This window comes from Chelonoidis abingdonii, chromosome 8 (genome assembly GCF_003597395.2).
Source record: "Chelonoidis abingdonii isolate Lonesome George chromosome 8, CheloAbing_2.0, whole genome shotgun sequence".
NCBI lineage: Eukaryota > Metazoa > Chordata > Testudines > Testudinidae > Chelonoidis > Chelonoidis abingdonii.
In genome coordinates this window covers 59,459,503-59,486,811 of record NC_133776.1, presented here as the reverse complement: position 1 = coordinate 59,486,811, position 27,309 = coordinate 59,459,503, and the positions used below count along the sequence as shown (strand labels likewise).

The following is a 27,309-nucleotide window of genomic DNA, read 5'->3' as shown; positions in this document are numbered from 1 at the left end:
AGGCTTCAAGATGTGAATCTAGCAAATACATGGTTTGAAATACACACCATGGTGCAAAGCAAGCAGTGCTGTATGGGCTCCTTGGCTGCTGTGCTGAGCCAGACTTGGGAACCTAACTCAGTGTCCAAGACTGAAGGCTCACCTAGACCTTAGCTTCTAGCCCATCAATTTTCTTGCTTCTCTCTTCCCCTTTGTTGCAGAGTGCCAGAACCCCCTTGGCCTGGCTTCCGGGAACATTGCAGATGCTCAGATCACAGCATCGGGGCAGTACGGTGAGTGCTGGACTTTCTGGCCTTGTGACCAGGAAGAAGATCAAGTTTTCATCAGGCTTAGCCAACACATGCTAGCAAGGCCTGACCTACTCAATCAACTTTCCTAGTCGAGACAAAGCCTTTTTTATGGAGCGGTTCCTGCCTCCTGCTGGATACCATCCCGGCATTGAAGGAATTGTGGTGGGAGCAGATGGGGGCTGGCAATGGCCATACTATTGGCTCTGAGGACCCAGCTCTAGAATGCCTTCTTCCCTGGCCCCTTTCAACTGGGTTTTAAACCCTTTCTTGATTCCTAGAGGCCTCAACATGCTGCATTGCTTTGCCTTGGTGATTTTATCCCATACCTTCTACACCTGGGATGATTCCACTGCAACCACAGTTAGATGAGGCATCTGCAATAAACAGGTTTCTTAAAACATCCTTACTGTTTAGTTCACTACTTCATCTCAACGTTAGCTTTCCCTGCCTGCAGTGGCCAGCGAACACCTCTTCTGTCAGCTGAGAGCACCCTCCTCCAGCCCCCGAGGAGTCCAGTATGAATCCATTAGCCATTGTTATAGCAGAAGTGTGGTCAAGATGCTTGTTTCTCTACACAAGAAGATCATAGAAAATCAGGGTTAGAAGGGACCTCAGGAGGTCATCTAGTCCAACCCCCTGCTCAAAGCAGGACCAATCCCCAGACAGATTTTTGCCCCAGATCCCTAAATGGCCCCCTCAGGGATTGGGCTCACAACCCTGGGTTTAGCAGGCCAATGCTCAAACCACTGAATTATCCCTCCCTCCTACAGCCCAGACAGCATGTGATGCATGGGGAGACCCAGTCCCATGGCAGGATGGTGGCCACTGTTAAAGGGAGAGTAAATGGGGGAAGCAGGGCTCTGTTGCACAAAGATGCCTGAATAGAGGTTACCCAGACTCCGTGTTGCTCTGTCTTTTTAATCTAAGCCCAGACTTCCCATTTGACATTGAACCAGGTCTGAATAGTGAGGGGCAGGCAGACAGTCCCACTGAGTGAGGTGCTCTGACTTTGCCACTGGTGCTGTAGTCACCACACCTGTCTTTCCATGGCAGTGTGTGAACTCACCCAATGGCTTCCCCATCTCTCTTGTGTTCTTCTTCCACAGGTCAATGGGCGCCTAGGCTGGCCCGGTTAGATTATTCAGGGTCGGTCAATGCTTGGAGCACTGACAGCGGCAATTCCTGGATTCAGGTAGGTTTCACTTATGGAGGAAAGAGGCATTGTTAAGTGAAATGAATAATAGCCTCTGATGCCTGCAGGCACCAGCCATTTGCGCTGTGGATAGGCTACAGAAGAAGGCAGTGAGCAATTCAGCCCCAGTTTCTCCACTACCACACCTACAGTGCCCTCAAGCTATTCAGGCCATTGCCAGACTGCGATGTTTCACACACACCCCTTCAAACCCCCTACACACACACACACACATGCCCCTCCAAGCCCCCTCCACACATACACACACATTCACGCTCCCTTCCAAACCTCCTACACACACTCACACACACACGCACCCCTCCAAACTGCTTACACACACACATATACACCCATCCCTCCAAACCATCAACGCACACACACACACACACGCCCCTCCGAGCCCCCTACACACACATACACACCCCTCTGAGCCCCCTATACACACACACACACCTCAAACCTCCTACACACACATACGCACTTTTTCCTGCAGGTTTAAGTTACCCTTTTCCCCACTTGTCCCCTCCTGCCAGATTCTGCATTCCCATCCTGACCTCAGTCTGGTGCCACATGCTCTACATCAGGGGAGAAAGTAACTTAAAGGATTTACCGGTATGCCGGAGTCCTGAGCAGGGAGCATGGCCTCAACCAGAAGAGGTGAGGCCTTTAAATACCTGGGCCCTTTAAATCAGCCCCAGAGCTACCAGCTGCAGAGGCGGCTGGGAACCCCAGGACCCAGGGGTGATTTAAAGGGCCCAGGGCTTCAGCTGCCACTACTGCACTGGAGCCCTGAGCCCTTTAAATCACCGCCAGAGCCCTGCCACCGCTACCCCGGGGCTCCAGCAGCAGCGTTCGGGTGGCAATTTAAAGGGCCTGGGGCTCTGGCTGCTGCAGGGAGCCCTGGGCCCTTTAAATCGCCAGCCTGGGGAAGCCGGTCTGGTCCGGCCTGGCATACTGGCTCTTGCCAGTATGCCGTACCAAACCGTACTGGCTTACTTTCACCTCTGCTCTGCATCCTCTGGAGCTTAACCTCAGTGTCCCCAGATGGATGTGCTGCTGGAGTTAGAAATAGCGTGTGACTCCCAGTGCCTCAGAAAGGGTCCCCTCCACCTGCCTATCCTCTCCCTGCACCTTGTGCCTAGCATCTCACCTGCACGCTAGTGAAGTCACTAGTATCTGCCTCCCTCTGATAGAGAAAACAAGAATATTTCATGTTACACAGAGAGAGAAAAATACTAGATTCCCTTTTGGTGAAAGGTTTCCTATTAGTGACTAGAACAGATGTGCAGCCCTCCATGTTTATTTTTAAAGTGGATTTTCCTGCATTGATGTAACACCCATAACAGTAGTTAAGTGATGCACTGTAACACTGCAATCCTCAAAGTGCTGTGTGTGAGGACACCAGCCCTAAGAATGGGAGCAATCCTCCAGCTTTAATAGTTAAAATCTTGACAACTATCATAGCCAGCCTCACTTTAGTCAACACTAATCATCCCCGATTCACATAAACACCAGATCAACACACATTTGTAAACAGGAGCATAGGAACTACCAGGCCAGTTGTGGCCCACGGTTCATCTGGTCCAGTATCCTGTCTCCAACCATGACCAGTACCAGCTGCTTCAGAGGAAGGTGCAAAATCCCCTACCGGACAGCTGTGGAATAACCGAGCCATAAGGGAAGAATCTTCCTGACCCTTATCAGTTAGGGATTGACTTGTGCCCTGAAGTCTGAAAGTTGATATTTCTTATATTCTTTTATCCCATCTAATATAAATTTGGGTATTCTTATTATTTATATAAATATCAAATCCTTTTTTCAATCCTGCTACACACTTGGACTCCATCATATCTTGTGGCAATGAGTTCCAAAGGATAATGATCTACTGTTTTTTTAAAAACAGCCTTTCCTTTACCAGTGTTAAATTCATCCCTTTTCAGTTGTATTGAATGCCCAGAACTATGCTGTGAAAATGTGGAGGGGAAGTTAAACTCACAAAAGTCACCATCATATTAAGATAATTATAACAAAGCAGATAAAACTGTAATGTGCCAGCACAGTGTCTGTGATAATTTCCTGACAATACACACACAATAATAATACTCTTATAGCATGCTCCATCCAAGGATCTCAGAATGCTTCACAAATGGTCATTCAACCTTTTAGCAATCCTGTGTATTATCCCTATTGTATGGATGGGGAAACCGAGGCTTGAAGTGACTTGCCTACGGTTACTCGCAGGTTTGGTAGAGCATGCGTCCTGAGTCACTATCCTGGTTTTTCAAACCGAAGACCATGTCCCCTGCCCTTGAGGCTCCTCTTTCCTCAAAGGGGGTAGTAATCTTTGGTCTATTCAACCCTTCATACTTGTGGGTGTGATTTTCCTAATGCTGGTTAATATCCGTTCTGGCTGTGAGAGACTGGGGCCACTGGGGCTGCAGAGTGAGTGGAGAGAGGTAGATTGGCATATTTCTTAGGGTTTATCAGTGCCATCGCAGAAGGTTGGTTGGGTTTGAGTAGCCGAGGGGAAGATGATGAGAGGGTGGACTGAGGTCTCCCAGTGGTCTCTGCAATCACTGATTGTGTGGGATACCCCAGCCTGGTCCTGACAGATTATCCTTGCTCAATGAGCCAGGGTTCTGCAACACCCTCCCCAAATGTATCAGGGAGGGAAGCTCCAAAACTGGGAGGAATCAAACCTCATGCGCAAGTCACACTGTGGTTGGCAGCGGATACCAATGGGCAATCACCCTACAGGAAATGACTCTCTATATTCCCTCGGTAGGTGGATCTGCTGCGTCCCATGATCCTTCATGGCATAAAGACCCAAGGGGCCCGGCAAAAGCTCTCCAGCCTCTACATCTCCCAGTTCGTCATCTTCTATGGCCTTGATGGGGAGAGGTGGAAGAGATACAAGGGGAACGCCACCAGCTCCCAGATGGTGAGTAAAGGAGAGAGAGTAGGATCTGAAAAGGATGCTGCATCTTTCTAGAACTGACTGATAGACCAGGATGTGATGAAGGCAGGCATCCTGTCTTCTACAGCGGCCTGAACCCCCTTCAATTCATATAATTATACAATGCTATTTCAGGGGGTAAATATCTTCCTAATCCCAGCAGGTGATAAGTGAGGATTCATTGCTCCAATAATTGCATCCTACTTCATGTTATGGCATGTGTTTATGTCCATATAAGTGTCTGACTATTTGTAAACCTACTCTTCAGTGACATCATGTGGCAGTGAGTTCCAGAGGTTAATTCTGAGTAATAGTATTTCTTTGTATCCATTTGAATGGTGTTTCATATTTATTTCACTGAGCCCTTATCCTTGTCTTATGAAGCTGGTAAGGTTAATAAGTGCCAGACTGGAGTAACCATCTCCTTACCACGTATTATTTTGTAGAGCTCTGTCCTCTTCCTTCTGCATGCACTGGAGTAACAGAGCCCTATCTCTTCCTTTCCTGCAGGTATTCTTTGGGAATGTGGATGCAACGGCGGTGAAAAATAATCGTTTCAACCCCCCAATCATAGCCCGGTATATCCGCCTCCACCCCACACACTACAGCATTCGGACCACTCTGCGCATGGAACTCATTGGCTGTGATCTGAACAGTAAGTCCCACCATGAGGCCCTCTTTTCCTGGCTCCTCCTCAGTCCCTCTAAAATCTAACACTGGAGCAGAGGGGGGCAAGGGCCTGCAGGGGTTAAACTATTAACTACCGCTGATTTCAGCGAGAGACAAAGGTGCTCAGGGCCTGGCAGGGTTAGACAACGTTGGTGGTGGGGCTGGCACCAGACACACCAAGATTAGCTATGAGGACAGGAAGAGGGAGTGACATCTGGTAGGTAACTGATGCTTGAAAATCTCCTTATTGGCTGATGGCTATGGCTATCCTGGGAAGAGCACAGAGCTAGCCCTCGGTGCTGATGCTGCGGCTGTGCGTGGTTATGTTAGCCACGCTGAGAACGCCCTCCTGGAAAGAGTTACTGATCCTCACCTGTTTTAAGGCTGCACTTGGAACCCTGTTTGCTTTTGGTTTTCAGTCAGCTGCCATTTCAGTCTAGGGGAGTGATGGGGAGCAGGTGAGCGGATGGAGTCCCCGCTCCCACACACCCTGGGACTGGTTATGTGAGGCACGTTGGGGAGTGACAGACATTTCCTTCTGAGTGACTCAAGGAGAACAGCTCCGCCCCTACCCCTGGCGAGAGCAGGCTGGAGGGAGCAGGAGCTGCTTTGGGTGTTGGGTGTGTGTCCTATGTACAGGTCTGTTCTGGAGACGTGGGAGCTGGGTTGGCGGGGGATGGCAGAAGATGAGATATAGCCAGGTAAGGTACGTGCACACCAGGCCTGTGACAGCTGGTCTTGCTTTGATAACAGATGCTGCCACCTATATGTTGGCTAGTAGGCCACCAAATGTGAGTAATGGGCAACCAGAAAGCATCTTGATTTCTATTGCTTCAATTATCTTCCAGGCTGCTCCATGCCCTTAGGAATGGAGAACAAAAGTATCTCCAACCAGCAGATCTCTGCCTCCTCCTACAGTGAGAACATGTTCTCCAGCTGGGCTCCCTCCCAAGCCCGACTTAACCTGCAGGAGAGGACTAATGCCTGGAAGCCAAAGGTAACCAAGGGGCATTAAATGGGGGTTTCCCACCCCACAGGAGCATTGAGCTAGTGGCAGAGCACTGGCTCGCCACAGTCTCCACCTTTCCCAACAGAATGATAGAGGAGCAGTAGTTGTGGGTCAATTATAGCTACTTCAGTCTGAGCAGGAGGCACTGTATGGCACGGTGCAGGAGGTCTGGCTATGGGACAGATCATAACTACTCCAGTTTTGGCCTCTCGCAGCAGGAGGCACTACAGAGATGAGAGTAGGAACAGTGAGTGCACTTAGCCTGATCTGCGATCCCTGGCCTGATGTTCAGAAATGTTGAGCACTCACCATTCCCGCCCACTGACATTAGTGGGGGGCTCAGCCCCTCTGAGAGTGAGGCCAGTTGAGTTCAAAGTCTCTTTGGATCCAGCAGCTCCATGTAGAACATTCAGACCTCATCCACAATACAAGTAAACTGTGACTGCGACACTCTCATCTGCCATGCTTACAACACACCATGCTGAGTTGTGTCCACACAGCAGCCTTTTTCACAACACACATGTATCTCCAATGGGTTTGTGCATCTGCATCAATCATGCTCCCTGCCGTGTTTGTATCATGGCACTGTGGGAAAATCAGGGTAGCTATCCCACTATGCCTCAGCAGAGCGCATGATGCAATGCATTTTGGGATGTCCGACTGCAAAGAGACTAAGAAGGAGGGCTGGCCAACCAGGTGACTCAGATACTGTCAGGACCTCCTACCCACACAAGGAAATAAGTGTCCACACTTGGTTCCAGGAGCATGTCATGTGCCAGTCTAGCAGGGCAACACCTGGCTGGCGGAGATTGTTCCGAAGTTTTAGGACTAACCATGTCCAGAGATGATTACTAACTTGGTTCAAGGTTACAGCATAGAAAAGGCTTTGGCCTGTTCGCTCCCTGGAGCTGAGGACATTCTTAGAGCAGTGGGAGAGACTGGACATGCCTAAGTAAAAGTTCTGACATGCTGAGAACTGAGAGAACCATTTGCACCGTGTCTGGTGGGTATTTCCAAAGAGGACATGAAGGCTGGTGTGTCATTCCCCAGGTGAACAGCCCCAATGAGTGGCTGCAAGTGGACTTTGAGAAGATCATGAGGGTCACTGGAATTGTAACCCAAGGCGCCAGAGCCATCTTCAGTAACATGTTTGTGAAGGAGTTTGCTGTCTCTAGCAGCCAGGATGGCTCGCACTGGACTCCAGTTCTCCAGGATGGTGAGGAGAAGGTAAACAGAGCCAGGCTGGTGCATGGGGGACCAGAGAAAGCCCAAGGGATCACAGACACTGGTACTCAGGGCCGTCCTTAGGCATATGCAGCTATGCTGCCTAGGTGACCCGAACCTATGGGGCACCCCGGGTCTTAGTGTCTATCCTTCCACCTCTTCCTATCCCTGTTCGGACCCTTCCTGCAGGCTCCCACCACAGCTGGCTGCTGCAGCCCAGTGAGTCTTCCTCTGGAGGGGATCTAGTACTTAAAAATGAAAAAGCCTTTCAGCCTGCCAGACCTATTAGGACAACACTGAAATTATTAAAGAGCCAGTCATGGTAATGAAGCCATTTAACAGGCATTTGCCAATCCCCAGGTATACCTTGTCAGTTTCTGGATTGAGTGACAAAAACAGTTGTGTATGACTGTAATATTTACTCAGAACATGTCAGTCTACAGAACCTTAGTTTAAAATTTGCTTTAAAAATATTTCATTAGTGTGTTGCTGAAGATTATAAAATCACATCTCTAAAAGATCCTTGCATAGATTTTTAGATGCACAGTCCAAGTATTCATCTTTAGCCTTAAATGCTTGGCTCTTCAGGCATATAGTTTTTTAAATAAATCCTTCAAAAGACCCCCCTTATCTAAAATACACATGTGAGCCCAGACTGCCATCGGGCATAGGGGCACCAGTTTAATAATACTGCATAGGGCCTCATAAATCCTAAGGATGGCCCTGCTGGTACTCCTGGGCTCACACTTGGGGAGGGGCTGGCAATCTCTCTGTACCTTTATTTAACCAACAGCAACTCCTGGGACTTTTGTCATGGGCAACTCAAGGGCCACTTGGCAGCAGTGTACTGCCAGGGTTGTGATGTTGTCTCTTTGGATGGAGCAATTAGAGGGTTTTTTCTGCTAGGATGAGAAATCAATGCTAGGAGTCAGAAGAAGTCGTTGCTAGGAGTCAGGAGAAGTAGGTGCTAGGAGTCAGGTTTGTTCTTGGTGCAATCCTGTTTATGTGTCAAGAACGCACACAAAGTCCTGGTTCTCTGAAAAGGTAGAAAGAAACAACAGTAAGCAGTTTCTTGGCTGTAAAATGCCCACCTCTGCCCCTCCAGTAGGGGACCACTCACTCATTCCTGAATACCGGACATTCCAGTACTTCTGGGAATGGCATGAACCCACCCCTGCCTGTGTGACCCCCCACTGGCGGGACCTTGGATGCACAGTGCACACATGCTGCATGGGGGCAGCGGGGGACATGCCATTGTTAAGAGCACACTGCTCTTCAGATGGGCATCGCCCATCTGAACAAAACCACATCCATTTTTTTCTGTGCAGAAGTGGGACATAAACCAGACAGTCCTGCTTTTCTAGGGTAATACTGGACAATTAGGTTCTTACTCTCAAGTGAGCTCAGCTTTCTCTCAGGATCACATTCACAGCTTCTCCAGTCATCCTGCTGGCTTTCTGTCGCTAACACACACAGGCTTCCAAACCACTTTCCTGGCCCCTGAGTTTGTACTCAGTCCACTGAACTGCCAAGTACTTTGGGCAGGCCCTCCATTGTCTCTCCTACATAAAGAGATTTATTTGCTCCTTCCATTGAGCCTGAAAAAGAGCACTTGGCACAGCCATTGGATCAGACTCATTAGTCAGAGCCATTAGTAGCTTTCAGCATAACAATGAGGGGCTCCTCCCAAAACAGCCTCCTCAGCCAGCTGTAAACCCCTATTTAAGGGTGAGAGCTGGTCTACACTAGAATATTAGTCAAACGTTGCTCAGGGGTGTGAAAAATCCTTGAGTGACCAATTAAGCCAACCTAAAAATCCCTCTGTAGACAACACTAAGGCATGTCTACGCTACAAAATTATGTCGACCTAAGAGCAGGTCTACATTACAAATTTACATTGGTGCAGCTGCAGCACGTGTGGCAAAGATGCTCTAAGCCGATGGGAGAGAGCTCTTCTGTCTGCTTAATAACGCCACCTCCATGAAAGGCGGTCACTGTGTCTGCAGGAGAAGCGCTCCCCTTGACATAGTGCTGTCTATACAGGTTGGCAGAACTAAATCGCTCAGGGGGTTGTATTTTTCACGTAGTTATACCAAAGTAAGTATGTAGAGTAGAGCAAGCCTTAGTTATGTTGGCATGCACAGTAATTAAATTGCTTTTGCTCCTTGTGTTGGCAGTACAAATCCGCCCCACGAGCGCTTGTACCAATTGTACTGTCAGTGTGGGGTATTGTGGGATGGCTTCTGAAAGCCAATAACAATCAATGTAAGCTTCACACTCACCTGCGTCAACCTAACTACATCAACATTGACTGTACGCTTCTCGTGCAATCAGCATAATGGAGCACTTACATCAATGGGAGCAAAATTTTAGTGTAAACACTTTAGGTCAAGCTGCCTTGTGTGTGTTGACGGATGAATTCTAAGTCAACCTAGCTACAGCCTCTCGGGGAGGTGGATTTACTTTTCCATTTGTTCCAAAGATTTTCTAATCCTTTAAAAATAAAATTTAAGCAAAATCTGAAACAAAAAGTCATTTTGAATTGAAATATCTGTTTTTCATTTTTTGCATTTTTTCTTGACCAAAACAATGCAGAGAACTTGACACAAATGCATGAAATATTTCTGTCGACCCAAATATCCAGTTTAGGTGAGAAAGAGTTTTGTCCAAAAAATTTCGCCCAGCTCTAAGGTTTGGTTTCCTGCCATTGTGTCCATTGGTACTTGCTCCAGTGTGAAGCCTTGTGGTGGTGCAGAATTCCACCAGCCCTGCTTGTAAATACACTTGTGCCACCTGGCCTGTCAGAAAGCAAAGTACAGGGACTTCTTGAAAACACGCATCACCCCCAAATTAGAAACCTGCAGGCCAGAATAAGGGGCTTGGTAAAATCCTGACTGTGCAATGGCCCAGGGGGATGGGGATAATGGAGGAGAACTGGTTACAGTGTGTTCTGCAGCAGCCGGGAGATGGCACAAACTCGTGACACAGCAACATGGATGATTTAGTTGGGAATTGGTCCTGCTTTGAGCAGGGTGTTGGACTAGATGACCTTCTGAGGTCCCTTCCAACCCTGATATCTATGATTCTGTGAACAGTCTATCAGTATGTGTATTCCCTCTGTGTATAAGAATCATAGACCCAGAGAGTTAGAAGGGACCACAGGGGCCATCTGGTCTAACCCCCTGTCAAGATGCAGGATTTGTTGTGTCTAAACTATCCAAGACAGATGGCTTTCCAGCCTCCTTTTGAAAACCTCCAGTGAAGGAGCTTACACAACCTCCGAGGCGTCTGTTCCATTGTCCTACTGTTCATACAACTAGGAAGTTTCTCCTGAGATTTAATCTAAATCTGCTCTGCTGTAGTTTGAACCCATTGCCTCTTGTCCTGCCCTCTGTGGCAAGAGAGAACAAAACTTCTCCATCTTTTTAATGGCAGCTTTCAAATATTTGAAGACTGCTCTCACATGCCCCCCCGCCCCAATCTCCTCTCTTCCAAACTAAACTTATGCCATTCCTGCAGCCTTTGCTCATACAGCTTACATTCCATCCCTTTGATTATCTTTGTTGCTCACCTCTGGATCCCTTCCAGTTCCACTATATCCTTTCAATACATTGGTGACCAAAACTGGACAGTAGAGCAGTACTGTCACCTCCTGTGATTTGCATGCTATGCCTCTGTTAATGCAACCTAAAATTGCATTTGTTTTTTTTTGTAACAGCATGGCATTGCTGACTTATGTTGAGGTTGTGATCCACCACAGCTCCCAGATCCTTCTCAGCAGTGCTGCTGCCAAGCCAGTTATGCACCATTCTGTATCTGTGCATTTGGCTTTTCTTTCCTAAGTGCAGCACTTTCCATTTGCCTTTGTTGAATTTCATTTTGTTGTCTATAGCCCAGTTCTCCAATTTAACAAGTTCCCTCTGAATTTTAGCTCTATCCTCCAAAATGTTGGCACCCGCCTCGCCCCCCAGCTTTGTGTCATCTGCACATTTGATCAGTATGCTTTCTATACCTACATCCAGGACATTAATAAAGATTTCAAACACCACCCCATACATTACACCTGGGCTGTAACAGAGTGATAGAAAAAGCCTATTAGAGCAATTAGCTGTCTGCACCCAATGCAGTGCAGAACTGATTCTTCTAGTTTATTCTCCAGATCTTTGTCCTGTTTATTTTTAAATTTCCCAAGTGATGAAGCTCCTACCCCTTTCCTTGGGAATCTCTGCTGCAATCTGATAGACCCTGCTGTTTATAATCCTCCACCTCTGTTGTTATCTTCCTTGGTATGGTCCTCTGCTTGCACCACCTGAAATAATTCGCCTCATTCAGATACAGGGATTGCCTTCCTTAGTATTGTCCTACCCAAGGCCAGCAAAGGAAGCAGGTGGTTGGGGAGGCACAGCTAGGTCTTTGGTGGGAATTCATAGAATACCAGGGTTGGAAGGGACCTCAGGAGGTCATCTAGTCCAACCCCCTACTCAAAGTAGGGCCAATCCCCAGACAGATTTTTGCCCCAGATCCCTAAATGGCCCCCTCAAGGATTGAACTCACAACCCTGGGTTTAGCAAGCCAGTGCTCAAACCACTGAGCTATTCCTCCTCCCAGTAAGTCCCTCAGTAAAGAGGGAGTGAAGGACCCACCACCGAATTGCCGTCAAAGAATGAAGTGGCACAACTGAGTTGCCACCGAAGTGCTACCGATTGCCCCACTTTGCCGCTTGGGGCAGCAAAAATGCTGGAGCTGGCCCTGGTCCTACCCCCAGCTGAGTGAGATTCCCCACTAGATTAACTCCACTGACATGCAGGGGCTGGTTCCTGGGATGAATCTCTGAATCTTTCCCCACTGGGGGGGTGAGCAGCCCTGACATGGCAGAGCAGAGAAAGTGCCAATGATTTCTTCCTCCTTTCAGATCTTCCAGGGCAACCAAAATCACTTCAGCACCGTGGTGAACTCCCTGGATCCTCCGCTCTTTGCCAGGTATCTAAGGATACACCCCCGCAAGTGGCAAAACCACATTGCCTTGAGGACGGAGTTCTTAGGCTGTGACACCCAGCAAACCTACTGATGTGCTGACAGCTTTGTATTAGAGGACCTAGCTTTGGCTGGACACTGAACCATCACCAAGCCTGGAGCGACCCAAAGAGGAAGATCTTCAAAGCCCATATGAAGGGCCACATTCACTGCAGGTCTAAGCAGAAGCAGCACCATTCACTTCAATGGAGTTTCATGCATTTACACTAGCTGGGTCGGGAATGTGGCACAGAGCATTCCAAGTGATCGGAAGAAAGGATCCTGCAAAGGTTTATGGGTTGCCTGCCCTTCCCCGTCTTTCTCTTTCTCATATACTGTGTGCCATATAGTCGGAACATAGCACTAAATAATTAAACAGTAATTTTCCAGCAAACATCTGCCGTCACTCCCAACCTCTCTTCCCCAGGCTCAACCAGCCTTGAAACCCCCATGGGGCTTAGCGTCAGCATTCACAGCAGCTAATAATTAATTAGCCACTGAGATCTGCTTCATTATTTTCCATAAACTGCCAGTGACCTGGCTCTGGCCTCAGCATGAGCGATTGAGGGCGTGGTCTGGAGGGAGAGATAAGAACGTCGCCCAAGGGCCACATTTTGCAGTCAGCTGGGGTTCAGTGCACCCAGTGGCCCCTGCCAGAGTCCAGGCTGGGGCTGTGCTAGCTAGGCAGAATGCCTGAAGCCAGCGGCCATGCAGCCTGACTCAGGGCTGTGGGATTTGCCTCACATGCCCTTTTGTTCCCCTTCCTTTGCTGAGTCAGTAGTGCTCCTGTCATGGCCCAGTGCCACCATTCTGTCTTCTGCAAGTTGCTTTCTTGTTGGCAGTCATCTCCTGGAGCAAACCCTCCTCCACCTGGGGCTTTTCTCCCTGTCTGTGCTCACGGTAGCCTGCTGTGGGACTTTGGCCCCTCATGCGCTGATAACACGAAGAGTGCAGCCCAGGCAGGCTCTCAGATTGTCACAAACAAGGATACTTCCTGTCGCACACACGTACCCTCCCCCGCCCAGATGAACTGTCAGGCCAGAGGCCATTGGAGGTTTCCATTCAGTTGGGGACGTTTTACAGTAAGGCCATCTAGTCCACACTGCTTCTTCACACTGACCACCAAACATTAGGGGAATCTGGAACGGGAGCTGGACTTGGATGTTATGCTCTTTCTCTGCTTTGGCTGAACCCAGTGGCTGCTTTCCCCATTAACTTTAGGTAGACTGGGCCTGGATCCAAACTGCGTGACTTGGGCCCATCTTGGCTTATGCTAGTGTCTGCTGCCAGCATATTAGAAAAAACAGTGCTTGGAGCTCTATGATTAGAATAGACTGCCAGGCTGTGATCCAGTCCCTTTCCCAGCCTGCACTATACACACTGGCCACACACTGTGTAGAATCCAAACTCACCGCTTCCTGAGGGTTGGTTTTATTAACAAGGCCACAATAAGATAACATTCAGCTCAGACTGTCTCCCCGGCTTGGCTGCTCCTAAGGCTCCTCCCTCTTGACTGCTCAGCCTACACCCCAGATCCTCAGTCCCCAGAGGGCCCCTCCAACCTCCCTTATATGCAAGTGGGATAATGAGTTACCTGACTTGGAGACTCAGCAGAACACAATTAACCCTTTTCCAGCAGGGTCACCAGGGTGGAGTCTTTCAGTCAAACAGTGCTAGCCTGTGACAGGCACAGAGCCAGACTGACCCCCACCTCTGGAACACAGCCAGGAAAAGAGCAGGCGTGGACCCCTCAATATTATGGTCCTGGTGGGTTATAGTTAGGTTCCAGTGTTTTCAGATGGGTGCCCACCTACAGTGACCTTTTCACTTCTTCTTCCCCCCCCCCCACCCCCCCGGCACATTTTTCCTGGATGTTACAACTACCAAATCACCAAACTGTGCAGACATTGTTTAAACTGAACAGAACAAAAATAAGAATGATCTTACTGAGGTAATCCTAATAAAGGCCAGACTCCAGCCAGATGGCACTGTGCTTGCTTTCAGAGCTTGTGACCAATCCAAGCACTCGCTATTGGAAGCCAGTGCCAGCAATGCAGACCACATAAAAGCTCTCACAGCTAGGTAAAGTTTAGCAGCAAAATATTTTTAGTCACCAATCTACTTGGAATGGAAATATTGAAGCAGAGGGATCCTCTGATGAGGATGCTGATGCTGAATTTGCTTCATGGGACCTTCATTGACTGATCCCAGACAACCCCATTTTGTCTCATACCAGGGTTGATTCAGGGGTTAGACCGTGCACATTTCTGCTCAGCTCCAGTGGGCATTCAGAACGCTCTACACGAGAACTAGTCAGAAAATCATTTTTTCCCCACTCCGAAAAATGTCAAAAAATGTGGGTTTTTGTTTGAAAATTTTCTTTGCAGTTTTTTAGATTTTTGTTGAAAAACTAAAAACTGGGGAGGGGGGGCAGGAGAGAAATCACAAAAACGGAAACAAGTTCCTTTACTCCAACAAAAGCCCGATCATTTTTTACAAAAGTGAACTTTTGTTTTCGGTGAAAATATCTGTTTCACCGAGAAGCCTCCCCTTTAAAATACCATCCAGCTGTGAGGCCCTGGGTTTGCCGCATTCCGTCAGGTCAGAGCGTGAAACGTTTAGAGAGTCTGGCAGAGGATTGAGGCTGCAGCAATAGGAACCTGGGGAACATATCAGTTAGTGAGATTAGATGAGCTAATGTTGAGGCGTTGGGGAGGGAAGTGGGTCCTTCTCTCGAAAAATGATCCACCGGGTGGAAAAGCTGGAGAGCACCTGGCCTCCCTTAACTAAACCCAGTGAATTCAGGGAAGACAGGTGATGGTTCACCAGCTATTGTCAGCCTGCTCTTTGGGGATCACTGCCAACTCTGTCCAGTTGCCAAGGATTCAGGGGGAAGGCGGTGCAGGGGTGAGAGTACAAGGCAGCAAGATGGAGGGGGAGCTCCCTCCCCTCTCCCTGGCTTGGTAAAGCACACAGCTCCCCTGCTGTCCCCCTCCTCTCTGGCTTGGAGCTCCCTGTTGCATTAGGTCTCAGGCTGACCCTTTGGGTGAGAGTGGGCGCCTGGCTCACCTCTTTACATAGTTTTCTGGTGCGGTTCTGAGGTGCTCCCTTCCATTGGTGCCGTGTAAGCAGGCCTGTCCCCTGCCAGGGGATGGCAGGCAGTCCAGACAAAAGAAAACTAGTTCCACGGCCCTTTCCTCATGCACGGGAGAGGGAAGCAGGCTTTCAGTGCTGCAGGTTGTTGCGGCTCCCACTCTTCTGGGTGACTAAATAGGGTCTCAACAGCAATAACAGCCCAGAGAGCTGAGGCGAGTGGTGCACACCATGCTCCAGCTACTACCAACACAGTGCCCCATCTGGTTTGGGTGGCACCCAGTTCCCTGCATTCCTCCCTTTTATAGAACCCTTGGCAGGGTCTGATAAGCCTGGGTAGGGGCTGGTCCTTAACCCCCTCTTGACTGGTGTGTGTGGAGGATCAACTCAACTCCCTCCCCCCACAGCTGGATAGTGATGTGAGAGCTCCCTGTTTTGTTTCAATCTACTTTAACCAAGGCAGGTGTTGGGAAGGGAAGGGCGGGGGTGACGTCATAAAAGCAGCAGGGTTCCACATGACAGCTTTAGAACCCAGAATGGGAGACTCCAAGATCAGATGTGATCAGGGGTGTGTGTGTCTGTGTGTGTGCGCATGTGCATGAGCACATGCACATGTCCTCTGGGGCTGTCACTCTGCAGCTTGGCCATCATCTGGAACCAGACGCCTGATTTGTTCCCCAGGGGCTTGGCCTCACTGCCCTAGGGCTGCCTCTGACAGTGAGTACCTGGTAATTTGCTCTGTACAAAATTTTTTTTAAGGATCTGATGGCCTGACAGTAAGAGGGTCTCAGTCCTTGCTCTGTAATGTATTGTACTGCCCTTGTATTGCCCTGGTAAAAGATGAGAAATACAGCCTTGACATTCTGGAGTTCATTAGTATCTCTCTGTGTGTGCGCGTGCATGCGTGCGTATATGCGTGTGCAGGTACAGATGTGTGTGCATGCGTATGTGTGGGACAATGATTTTCCTGGGGACTGTAATAACAGCTCTTTGCATGGGAGGCATGGCGAGATTCTGAGATGTTGCTGGCTGGCCAGGACAGCTACTCTATTGGAGGAAAGCAACACAAAGTTTGAAGCAGGTTGGTCTCAATGGAGGAATGTCTTTCCCTGCCCCTGGGTGACTTGTGGGCTGTGAGCTGGGCTGTAATAGACAGTGGTAAGTGTTCCCTACAGCAGTGCTAGCTCAATGGGACAAGGCAGCAGGACAAACAAAGAGTATCTTCAGTAGATCCTAGAGATCCTAACAAGGATGGCAGCCTGAAGATTAGGCCTGCCAGCTGGCGGAGGCACATGGAACATCCATCCTCTGTGCCCTAACACTCCACTCTTTTGAGTGGTCAGCTGGGGATCAAAACACACAAGCATCCTGCTCTTACAGTGCTGCGCAGGGCAGGATTCCTGTGTAATTCAATAGGCATGAAGGATATGCCACCACACAGGCCATCAGTGCATCCCCCTGGTATCCCACATTCAGCAGCAGCAGCCAATATCTGACACCTCAGCTGACGGGAGGTTTCAAACATAATGCCCCCAGGTGATGCTGCATTGCTTTATGTGAGCTGCCAGAGGATCCCTTCCTCACTGGCCCCTGCAATGACTATTGCCCAGAGCAGGAGATCCGATTACATTTCAGTCCAACTGCATCATCACAATAATAACCTGCTCATGGGAACAGAGTGACCAGCCTGCAGGACGACTCCTCATGCTCATCGGAGCAAGGAACTCCTGCCTGTGTGGCTGGTGGCGAAGAAGGACTTGGAACAGTCCATCTCTCAGTGGCTTGCAAGCTGATCTTATCTTTTATTTTAGGAACAGGAGACCAAACAATGCCCCTTTCCAAGGTGATCTTTCCAGAACCCAGCGCAGCTGCAGGATATACACTGAATCCAGGCATTCCAACTTGCTCAGTGTCAGAACATAGCTGGCTAGGGCCACTGCACTGCTCAGTGATTTCCTCCTTGATACCCTTCCATGATGGGCCACCCTCCTCATATGAACCAGCAGCTCACAAGCTAGTGCCAAAGAAACCCTGGGTGCCATCTGACATGCCCTGCAGGGATCCATCCTGCACTGGCAGAGACATGGACCAGATGGCTAGGCAGCTCTGAAGTTCCTGTCATTGTACTAAGCCACCCTGGGATGAAAGTGGGGTTGGGTCCCCTAGGAAGTGTGGCCTACTTTAGAGTGACAGGTACCTCGTCCAGTGATAGGCCTGTCCTTACCAGCTGTGTTCTGAAGCTATTAGACTAGAGCCTGGTCTCCCTGTTCCATTTAGTCACTGCAGCTTCTTTGACATTGGTAAAATCAGCTGGAAAGGGGCCAGGAGGCCAAAATGGTTGGTCTTGGCTTGAAAGGGGGCGGTGGCCAGAATCAAGGTGTGAGAGGGTATAATCAGGGGCACCAGTGGAGAATGGCTGCAGGGCTAGTGAGACACATTGAAAGGATGTCAAGTATCAGAGGGGTAGCCGTGTTAGTCTGGGTCTGTAAAAAGCAACAAAGAGTCCTAACTCAGTCTATAAGGTGCCATGGGACTCTTTGTTGATTGAAAGGATGGTGGTGCTCTCTTGCCAGCTTCATCCTGCTCAAAGCAGGAGTCACAACTGGCTGACCTCATCCCAGATGCTGAGTTTTTTAAATATAGTGATAAAGAGATCTAAAAGAATCAATCAATTGGACAGAAGGTCAACCCAGGAAGTGTCCAATCTGGAGTGTTCCCAAAGTATGAAGCCAGCCTTGAAATTCCAGGCAGCAGGGTATCAACAGGGAAACTGCACTAAACCTGCAGTCCATGGGAAAAGTCACAAGTCTCCTGCGGCGACTCTAGCTGCCCAGAAGTCACTTGACTCAGTAATGGCTGTGGAGTGCTGGATTGTGGGTGGTGGATTTGTAAAGCCTGACGGCTCCTGGACTACTTTCCAGAACTGTCTCTTTAAATGTATCTTCTTCCCCAGGAATGGAAGCAAGACCTAGTTTCCTCTTGCCATATGAGTCAGAGCTCCCCAAATCCCCAGCCCCAATGTCATCTCAAAACAAGAATTCAAAGGTTCTACAGAGTTAAAGGGCCAGATCCTTAGCTAATGTAAATTGTAGCTTTGTTGCATTCAGTAGAATGGTGCCATACAGTTTACATCAGCTGAGGATCTGACCCAAAGTGTTTGCATGGTGTAAACTGGTAGCAAGTGCTAACAGTGCAATTAGGTTGATTTGGGGAGAGAGGGTCTTTCCTGCAACAGCATCTCAGGATTACAGAAACCTACTCAGTTTATGGTCAGGGGAGTCTGATAAACTGTGTTACAAAATAAACCCTGGTCATTCTTTCAAGAAACAGCCTGGAGGGATTATCCATCACCTGGGAGCTTCTCTGAGATATCTCACTGATGGTTTCATCCCCCTCCCTCACAAAGCCATATGTCAGGTTATCCATTTCCCTCTTTTCTAGCCTCTCTCTGTCTTTCTGCCTCTTCTTCCTCTCCTATTTTCTTGGGGTTGATCTTGCTTAGACTTCAGGTATCCATGTAAGTAACTTGGTTTCAAACAGCAAACCCAAACCCTTTGCTGCTTGGTGCTGCACTACTGGTGGATTTTGGCCCCACAGGAGTATCACATAGGGCTCATCAGTAGTACAGAGCTGGTATACTGGCTCCTACAACACCCCTACTCCTACCTGCCAGCACAGGGGGCATAAGAGATATTTTGTACACCTGGTATTGTTTACAACTGCCTTCAGGCTGTTCTAGATTATGCCAGGGAATTGGCTTGTCAACGCAGCTGGCCCAGGATTGGGAGAACGCAAAGACCACCTCTGCAACTACCTCTTGAGCTGCAACAGCCACAGCTTGAGAATCTGGGTCATAGTCATTGCTGTGACACAGAACTACGCTGTCTATTCCTTATGCACAGGCCATCCTGGATCCTGCCAAGAGGCCAGTGACCTTTTTCTGGGTGTCTGTAAGCTGGTGCGTTCGGGCTCCGTCCCCTCAGGTGCGACGGGGAGCCAGGGTGCCTCCTTCCAGGCCGCCGGACGGCTCACACTCCGCTCCCGTACTCGAGGGCTGAACAAACAGAAGTCTATAGGCCCTGGCCTTAGACAGGGCGGGCAGCAAACAGTCCAGGCTCAGCTTAGGGGGCTGAGCAAACAAAGTCTATGGCCCAAGCCCTCAGGCAGGGCAGAGCAGCAAACAGTTCAGGGGCTCTGACCCTTTGGAGCAGGGCAGAGCAACAAACATTTCAGGGGCCCCCGGCCCCTTGCTCCAGGCGGGGCACCAGACAAACTGTAGCTCTGGGTGAAGGGGGATACTGCCACCCGGTTACAGGTGGCAGGGGGAACACAGGCCCACCCACTCCTCTGCATTCCAGCCTGGGGCCCTAGTAGCGGCTGTCGCCACTAAGGCGGTCAGTGGGGATCCGCATCGAAACACACTGACTGGGTGATCAGTAGGGATCGTGGCCGGTACATACGACCATAGGCTCGGGGCCCTCTGCGGCCTGACTGTGGTCAGCCGCCCCCGGGCTACTTCCAATCCCCCTTTCTCCCGGTACCTGTCCTTCCTCGACGGCCATCGGCAGGTCCCAGACCATGGGTTCCTCGGAAATCTGGGAGGCCGTAGGGTCCGGTGGCTCCTCCAGATAGCCGGCACAGGGTCATTGCGGCTGGAGGTCCTCGGGGTACTTGGTGCGGGGCAGGTCGGTCCAACGCTCCTCGGGAGAGTGGGCCCGGGGCAACTTCGGCCAGCGTTCCTCTGGATAGTGGGCCCGGGGCAGCTCCCGCCAGCGCTCCTCGGCGTAGTGGGCCTGAGGTAGGCTGGGCCGAGCGGGAGCTCGGGCCTCTACGTCCATCCTCCTCGGCGGCCAGCACTGAACTGAGCTCTGAGCCCCGGCTCTTATACTTCCTCTCCTGCCCCTTGACTTCCGGAGGGCGGGAACAGGCGGTAGTGGCTCCGCCCATGGGGGTGTCTGCTCTGGCTCGTTCCCCTCAGGTGCGACGGGGAGCCAGGGCGCCTCCTTACAGTGTCTTTGCTTTGGGCTTTTATTCCTCTCCCTCTATACATTTTAATTTCTTAAAGCATTTAAAAAGAAAAAAAAATTTCCCCGACACTGAAAGGCACCAAAAAAACCATTTGTTACAATGTCAAAATGCTGGCTAAAAAGGGCTTTTCCCCCAAATAAAACGGCAAATGACAAGAGAATCAGGGCAAAAATGGTTTTTAAGGTCAGGCTTGACAAAGCCCTGGCTGGGATGATTTAGTTGGCGTTGGTCCTGCTTTGAGCGGGGGTTGGACTAGATGACCTCCTGAGGTCCCTTCCAACCCTGATATTCTATGATTCTATCTCTTGGTCAGGACTCTAGAAACAGCAGAATCCAGACCCAGCCATCCCTGGGAGACCCTGCAGATCCAGGAAATTGACCACATGAGGTACATCTGGGAACCCTGCGGGCCCAGGAAATCGATCACCTGTGGTACACTTAGGGGGCTCTGTAGGCCCAGGAAACTGACCAGGTGGGGGACACTTATCTGACCTTAACAGACAGACCCTCAATACTTCCAGGAAGGCCTAACCCACCCCCAACTTTCTTCCTGTTATATCCCAAAAGGAAATTACTTTTCGACCTAAAATGTGCTGCTCATTTCAATCCTGTGCATGACCAGGAAGCACACTAGCCAGGGGAGACACTTGATACTGGTAATGTCAAACCCTGCTGCTGTAACAGTAGGTTCTCAGTACCAATTCTATGAAAACAGATATGGGAGACTGATGTAAGGGGACAATTAACATTAATTAGCAACAATTTATTATTCCCAGAATGAATCCCATGCTGCATAAAATCGATCACTTGATTATTACCTGTTCTGTTCATTCCCTCTGAAGCACCTGGCATTGGCCACGGTTGGAAGACAGGACACTGGGTTAGTGGACCATTAGTCTGACCCAATATGGCTAGTCTTATGTTTTCACAAAATACAGAACCAGACCCAAAAATGGGAAACAACCCAGAGGGAGGGGAGGGGGCCTAGTGAATAGGAGCTGGGGTCAATTCCCACACTACATTGATCTGCTGGGTGACCTTAGGCAAGTCACTTCCCCGCTCTGTGCCTCAGTTTCCTTTTCTGTAAAATGGGGATCATGGCATTGGCCTCCTGTGTAGAGTACACCTGAAAAATGCTATAGAAGAGCTCAGGATTATTATTATTACATGTATCCAGGTACTTACGAGCCCCATCTGAGCCCCTCCCAAGTATTCATTCTCACAAAACCTCCATCAGGTGGGGCAGTGCTATTATCTCCACTTTACAGGGGGTGGGGAACCATGGCAGAGAGAGACAAAGTGACCTATCCAAGCCCATGGCAGAGCCAGGAATTGAACCCAGCCCAGTACTTTAACTACAGGATCAGCCTTCTCCTTGTATGAGCTGAATCAGGGAGCTGTCAATTACACTGAAGATCCCCCATGCTGTCTGAATGTATTTAATGCCCTCAGGAGTGTCAGATATCTGAGAAGTCATTGTCTGTTGTATCTTCCATGCAGCATCTGCAGCTTGTGGGGGCAGGGTAAAGAGGATGCACTGCTGTTGTCTGGCAACTCCTGTCTCCCAGCAATATTTGTAATGTTCAGATGCAGTGTCAATTTAATATCAGATATATTCTCTGTTGGGGGACTCCATTTGCCTCTGGCAGGGGTGTGGACTGGCTGATTCAATAGGTTCTCTTCTATCTTGGCTATGATCTTAATGGTTCTCTTCATATTTCAGAGTAATTCTCTTCCCTGCTGTTTATACCATGGTTAGCTGCAGGATTGTAGTTTGCTCTCTGCATTTATAGGCTCCCACAGCAGTAGTTTCATTGTTATGAGCCTGCCTCATGCACTATTAGGATAAGGAAAGCATGAATCCAAACAGCCCTTCTTCCCCTAGGGATGCACAAGAAAGTTTTTAGAGATGCTCATAACAGCACAATTCCTAGCTATGCCTGCAATCAGATGACAAGGTGTGAGTCCATGGATCATTCTGTAGACATCCAAATCCTGGATCCAGACTTCCCCAAACAGTGGGGATGTTGGAATCCCAGCTTTATAGCTCAGGCCTTGCCTCTGTATTAATAAATTCAGAATCTGTCTTAGTGAGATGCTCTTTCTAGCAAGAATACACTTAAGAGCCCGTCTGACTGGCTAGCCAGGGAGTAGAGAATTAAGGGACTACTTTCAAAGATGGACTGCAATTTGCACCCTCGTAAGCCTGTATAAGCGCATCCAAACAGGCACTACAGGCACAGTTGTGCATTATTTGGGCCACTGAAATCAGTGGAAAGGTTCTCACTGACATCACTCGGCTTTGGATCAGGCCCTGTGTGAACAGTTACTCACCAGCATGTTGGGCTCATACGTTTTTCTGCTGTAATAAGGGGAATGGATTTGGGAAATTTTCTCCTTAGTAACTGATGAGTCTTTTCTCAGAATAACAAAACCCCAACCTGTTTACACTTTTCATTCTTCTTGTGGTCAAAGAATGCCTAAAGATCAAGACTAGGGCCTGGCAAGTGTGAGAGAGGCCAGGTGGAACCAGGTGAGGAGAATCCAGCCCTGTGAGAAGTCCCCTGGCAGGAAGAAGCCATGGCACTGCTGTTGCACAAGACTGTGTTTCCTCTGCTAGTCCAGCTGATTGTCTCTGCCACCTGCTACCAGTCTACCTCCAAGCCTGAGGTTATCTCCCACCCACCCAGGCACCGCTTCAGGATCAGAGAGCAGGGAGCCCAGAAACCAGTCCCAGGAAGACTTCTGACTTGGCAGGAGAAGGGGAAAGTTTACCCCTTTGCTGTGGGAGAGAGAGGAGCATCAGGCCAGGAAATCCAACGTAAGTAGCAAAAGCAGCAGCTAAAGCCACATTATGTAGAGACAGGCCTCCAGCTCTATGGGCTGGAAGTAAAGAACGGTACTGCCAGATCCATTGTGCTGGAGACCTGTCTAGTGCTCATAGATGACGTATTTTTAACCCCCCACCCTCTCCTGGTGTCTGGGATCTGGAAGCTGAGGTACACGATGGATGTGAGGCTTATTGTTCCCTTGAAGTCAGTTCAGTGCTGGAGAAAGGGACAGGATTTGCAGTTCTGAAACTATAAATTCTCAGTGTATCCATAAGAGCATCTACAGCACTGGCCCAAGCTATGTACACTTGGACCTAAGAGGAACCAGTTTTAGCGACAAGAGAGGAGTTCAGTCATCATGATCCATTCAGTTTGTGGTCACTCTGCTAAAACTGCTGCCAAGGGGGCAGGTTACTGCCAACTGGGTGGGGGACATGTAATGTGGTTATGAAACATCATAGCTAGTTTCTCCACTCCTGTCCTGTGCCAAAGGGGTGTGTGGATATTTCAAGAGGGCAGAATATAATTTGTTTACCCTGCCACCAAATGACCCTCCATTTCCTTTGTAAGATGGGCTCAGAGTTAAGGATTGTCTCTTGGATTGCTTTGTATAGAACTAAAAATAACATGCATCGAGGGCACTGACACTAGACTTATCTCCTCCTTGAGCTCTTGTTCCTTATAATGGCAAAGGACAGTCACAAGGTTAGGCAAGTGAAAAGATAAGTGTATTCTTAGTTCTAATAGTTAAACACTATGGGCTATGTAGGATCAAAAGGGGCGAATGGAACAGGAACTGAATTATACTATTCATGCTTCAGAATAAGTTCTGATTTATTGGTCCTTTTCTAAATCTACTTTTATGAAAAATCTCACTCCTTGGGCCAGCTAAAACGAGTCCTCTTGGTCTCTGTTCAAATAACTCTGAGAAAACCGCAACATTTAACAATTAATATTGGGGTCTGTCTACATGGGAACACTCAGGAAAGTTAATCTGAATTAACTAAAGGTGTGGATTTAAAGTGGATGAGTTAAACTGCATTAAATTCCTGTGTAGACACTCTCATTCAGAATTAAAGTGACCTTAATTCCATTTTGCTTAATTCACAGAATTAAATTAAACCAAATTAAAGCCATGTTAATTCTGAATGATAGAGTTTTAATGAAGTTTAACTCATCAACTTTAAAAGTTAATTTGAATTAACTTTCCTGAGTGTCCCCAGGCAGATGAGTCCTTAGAGATGTTCCAGTCTTTCTGAATGCTATTCAGGTAGTTTCAGCTTTCCCAAAACCTGCGTTCCAGGTTCCAAAACCTAATGAGACAGAACCCACCTTCTCCCAAGTATCTATGTTCAGCCCAGGATCCAACCCTCATGTGGCTCTGGGACAAAGGAGTCTGCCAAGAAAAGACACATGGGATCTGGATCTCCGTTGCTTCACAGATGTCAGAAGAATGTCTGTAGGTTCTACTGTACCAAGTTAGAACCTTCTTATATTACCAGACAACCAGCTTGTTCCACGTAGGCTACTAACAAGCCATCAGATGGGCACTACCAGCCTCATTTACATTGAAACAAGTGACCTAGAGATGCAAATTGCCTTGGGCCCTATCCTGTTCCTACTGAGGTCAACTGAGTTCACTGGGAGAATGGTCAGGTGCCATATTCCAACACCAGTCCTCAGAGCTATCCATTCCTCATTCTCTGGGCTATGGAGAGACAAGGTGGGTGAGATAACTGGCGGGGCATGTGAGGAAGCAGCAGGGACTCGCCAGTGTGATACTTTATTGGATCTCCCACAGACAGGATCAGGTGCCACATACCTTCTTTCCCTGTGGTGTTTTTTCACAAAGAACATCCCTGTAGCAGATTTTTTATTCTATCCCTCCATCACCTTGCTCCTTTTGCTGACTAGAATGTGTCACCTCTGCAGGAGTCCGCAGGTCTTGGCTGGCAGACTACATGGACGATCTCTGGACCCATATCCGTGGGTCCTTCCCCCGGGCAGCTCTGTACATCTTCCCCCTTGCCTTGGGGATCATGCTCCTTCTCTGTTGCATCACGTAAGTGTGTGCATAGCCTAGCGCTGAGTGCACATTACACAGCCCCCCTCTGTGCCCCAATACTGTAGGGCTGATGTTTATATAAAAAACAGGTAGTCTTCCCTTGGAAGAAAAGACTAGTTTCCTCTTGTCTAGAGCTCTGGGATGAAGACTGTGGTTGATAGCTTCATTCCTCTACAGAGGTTCTCAGACTGGGGGCATGCCCCCCTGCGGGGCATGGGAAGCTTTAGGTGAGCGGTCACTGCTGGCCAGGTGCCTGGCTCTGAAAGCAGTGCCGCAGCCAGCAGCAGTGCAGAAGTCAGGGTAGCAATGCCATATCATGCCACCCTGACTTCTACATTGCTGCTAGGGGTAGGGTGACTAGACAGCAAGTATGAAAAATAGGGCCAGGGGGTGGGGGGTAATAGGAGCCTATATAAGAAAAAGACCAAAAAATCGGGACTGTCCCTATAAAACCAGGACATCTGGTCACCCTACCTGGAGGTGGTGCTGCCTTCAGAGCTGGGTGCCTAGCCAGGTATTGCTGCTGTCTGCTCTGCCTTCAAAACAGGGCGCCAGTATATGTACTTGTGTGGCAGGAGGGGCATAAACGACTACAGACACAAAGAATGGGGGTGCGATCAAATAAGTTTGAGAACCACTGCTCTAGCACAATGGAACTCTCAACAACAAGGGTTAAGCTCATCTGTGCAGGAGACAGCTTTCTTGGGGGCGGAGGGTCTGAGACTGTGGAATGAATTCCCCCAGGAACCAGACTTCCCCACCTACTTTCTGCTCCAAGTGCAAGCTACACTTCTTTGACCTGCCTCTCTTACATAAAATACATCACCCGCCCCCCGCCCCCCAAACTGCCCCACCCTAACAAGACTGCACACGTCTCCCCCTGGGGAGAGGCTGAGAGAATAAACACCAAGTGCCAGGTGTTAGTCACACTGCTGAATGTGCTACTGAAGGTTCTCAGCTACTACAGGGAGGAGTGTGATATAAGAACCTGCACAGAACAGCAATGGCTGATGCATGCCCTCACTCTCTGTGGAGTATGTTTCCAGTAAAATGGTTTGATTGGGGCACAATTAATTTCCTTTCTTTAAAAACAGCATTTGCAGAGCCAGGGCATTGGATGCCTTGTTGTGAAGAAGCCCTGCACTTGGTCCCCTCATGAGCAGTCTTGTTTTATTCCATTCAGGAGGTGTGACAGGTGGCCCTCACCGAAGTCCTGGCCATCCTCTGAAAGATTTATGGTTCTAGTCACCTAGAACAGGCCTTCTCTTCTTTGTCCCCATATCCCACAACTCATACTACTTTCTGGCTTTTAAATGCCATGGCCAGAAGCATTATTCCATCAAGCAGGAGAAAGTTGTAGTTACAGCAAGTTGAGTCTTATTTTCATTACCCTTCATTACCCTTATTTTCCTTCCCCTTCCTGCCTCCTCCTCCTCTTCTCCCTGTTTCCTGTCTTCGGTGACTTAACATTCTTCTCCTTTCTCCTTTGGTTTCTCAGAGTTCTTTTGGACTGAAGAGACCAGAGGACATGCCTATGTCCTCTCAGTCCAGCGATGAGATGCCAGTTGGGCCGAGGCGCACATGGCTCCACTGATGGAAGCTTCCCCAGGAAGTTCTAGGTGTTTGTGTTCCACAAATAGGAGATCAGCATGTGCTGTTACTTATTTCCTTTTCACATTGGTGGTTTTATCTTAATGAAAAACATTATCTCAACACCCAAATTGAATTTCGTATTTGCAAATAACTCTTAGGGCTTGTCTATGTGGAGACACTCAGAAAAGCTAATCTGATGAGGGCATGTCTACACTAAGGACACTACTATACTGTCATAGCTACATCACTGTACCTATGCCAGTATAACCTCACAATGTAGACACAACACACACTGACAGAAGGGGTTTTTCAGTCGGAGTCAGACCACCACCTCCCCATACGAGGG

The 27,309-nt window shown here is 48.9% G+C and overlaps 1 protein-coding gene and 1 non-coding gene across 3 annotated transcripts in view; both read left to right on the top strand.

Moving 5' to 3' along the window:
* The window catches only part of F8 (coagulation factor VIII), a 67,441-nt gene extending 53,260 nt beyond the window's left edge, over positions 1 to 14,181 (top strand). The window contains exons 20-26 of one of the 2 annotated variants that reach the window (XM_032772321.2): positions 201 to 272; positions 1,397 to 1,482; positions 4,268 to 4,423; positions 4,949 to 5,093; positions 5,956 to 6,104; positions 7,167 to 7,343; positions 12,253 to 14,181. In XM_032772321.2, the coding sequence (XP_032628212.1) occupies positions 201 to 272; positions 1,397 to 1,482; positions 4,268 to 4,423; positions 4,949 to 5,093; positions 5,956 to 6,104; positions 7,167 to 7,343; positions 12,253 to 12,408 (941 nt within the window). In that variant the 3' untranslated portion in view covers positions 12,409 to 14,181. The remainder of the gene's footprint in view (positions 1 to 200; positions 273 to 1,396; positions 1,483 to 4,267; positions 4,424 to 4,948; positions 5,094 to 5,955; positions 6,105 to 7,166; positions 7,344 to 12,252) is intronic. The other variant, XM_032772322.2, reaches the window with a different exon arrangement.
* An 8,757-nt stretch (positions 14,182 to 22,938) lies between these two features.
* On the top strand, positions 22,939 to 27,076 carry LOC116820088 (uncharacterized). Its single transcript, XR_012656433.1, has 3 exons — positions 22,939 to 23,295; positions 25,238 to 25,367; positions 26,869 to 27,076. It is a non-coding gene; the product is annotated as an uncharacterized LOC116820088 (transcript).
* Positions 27,077 to 27,309: the final 233 nt, after the last annotated feature.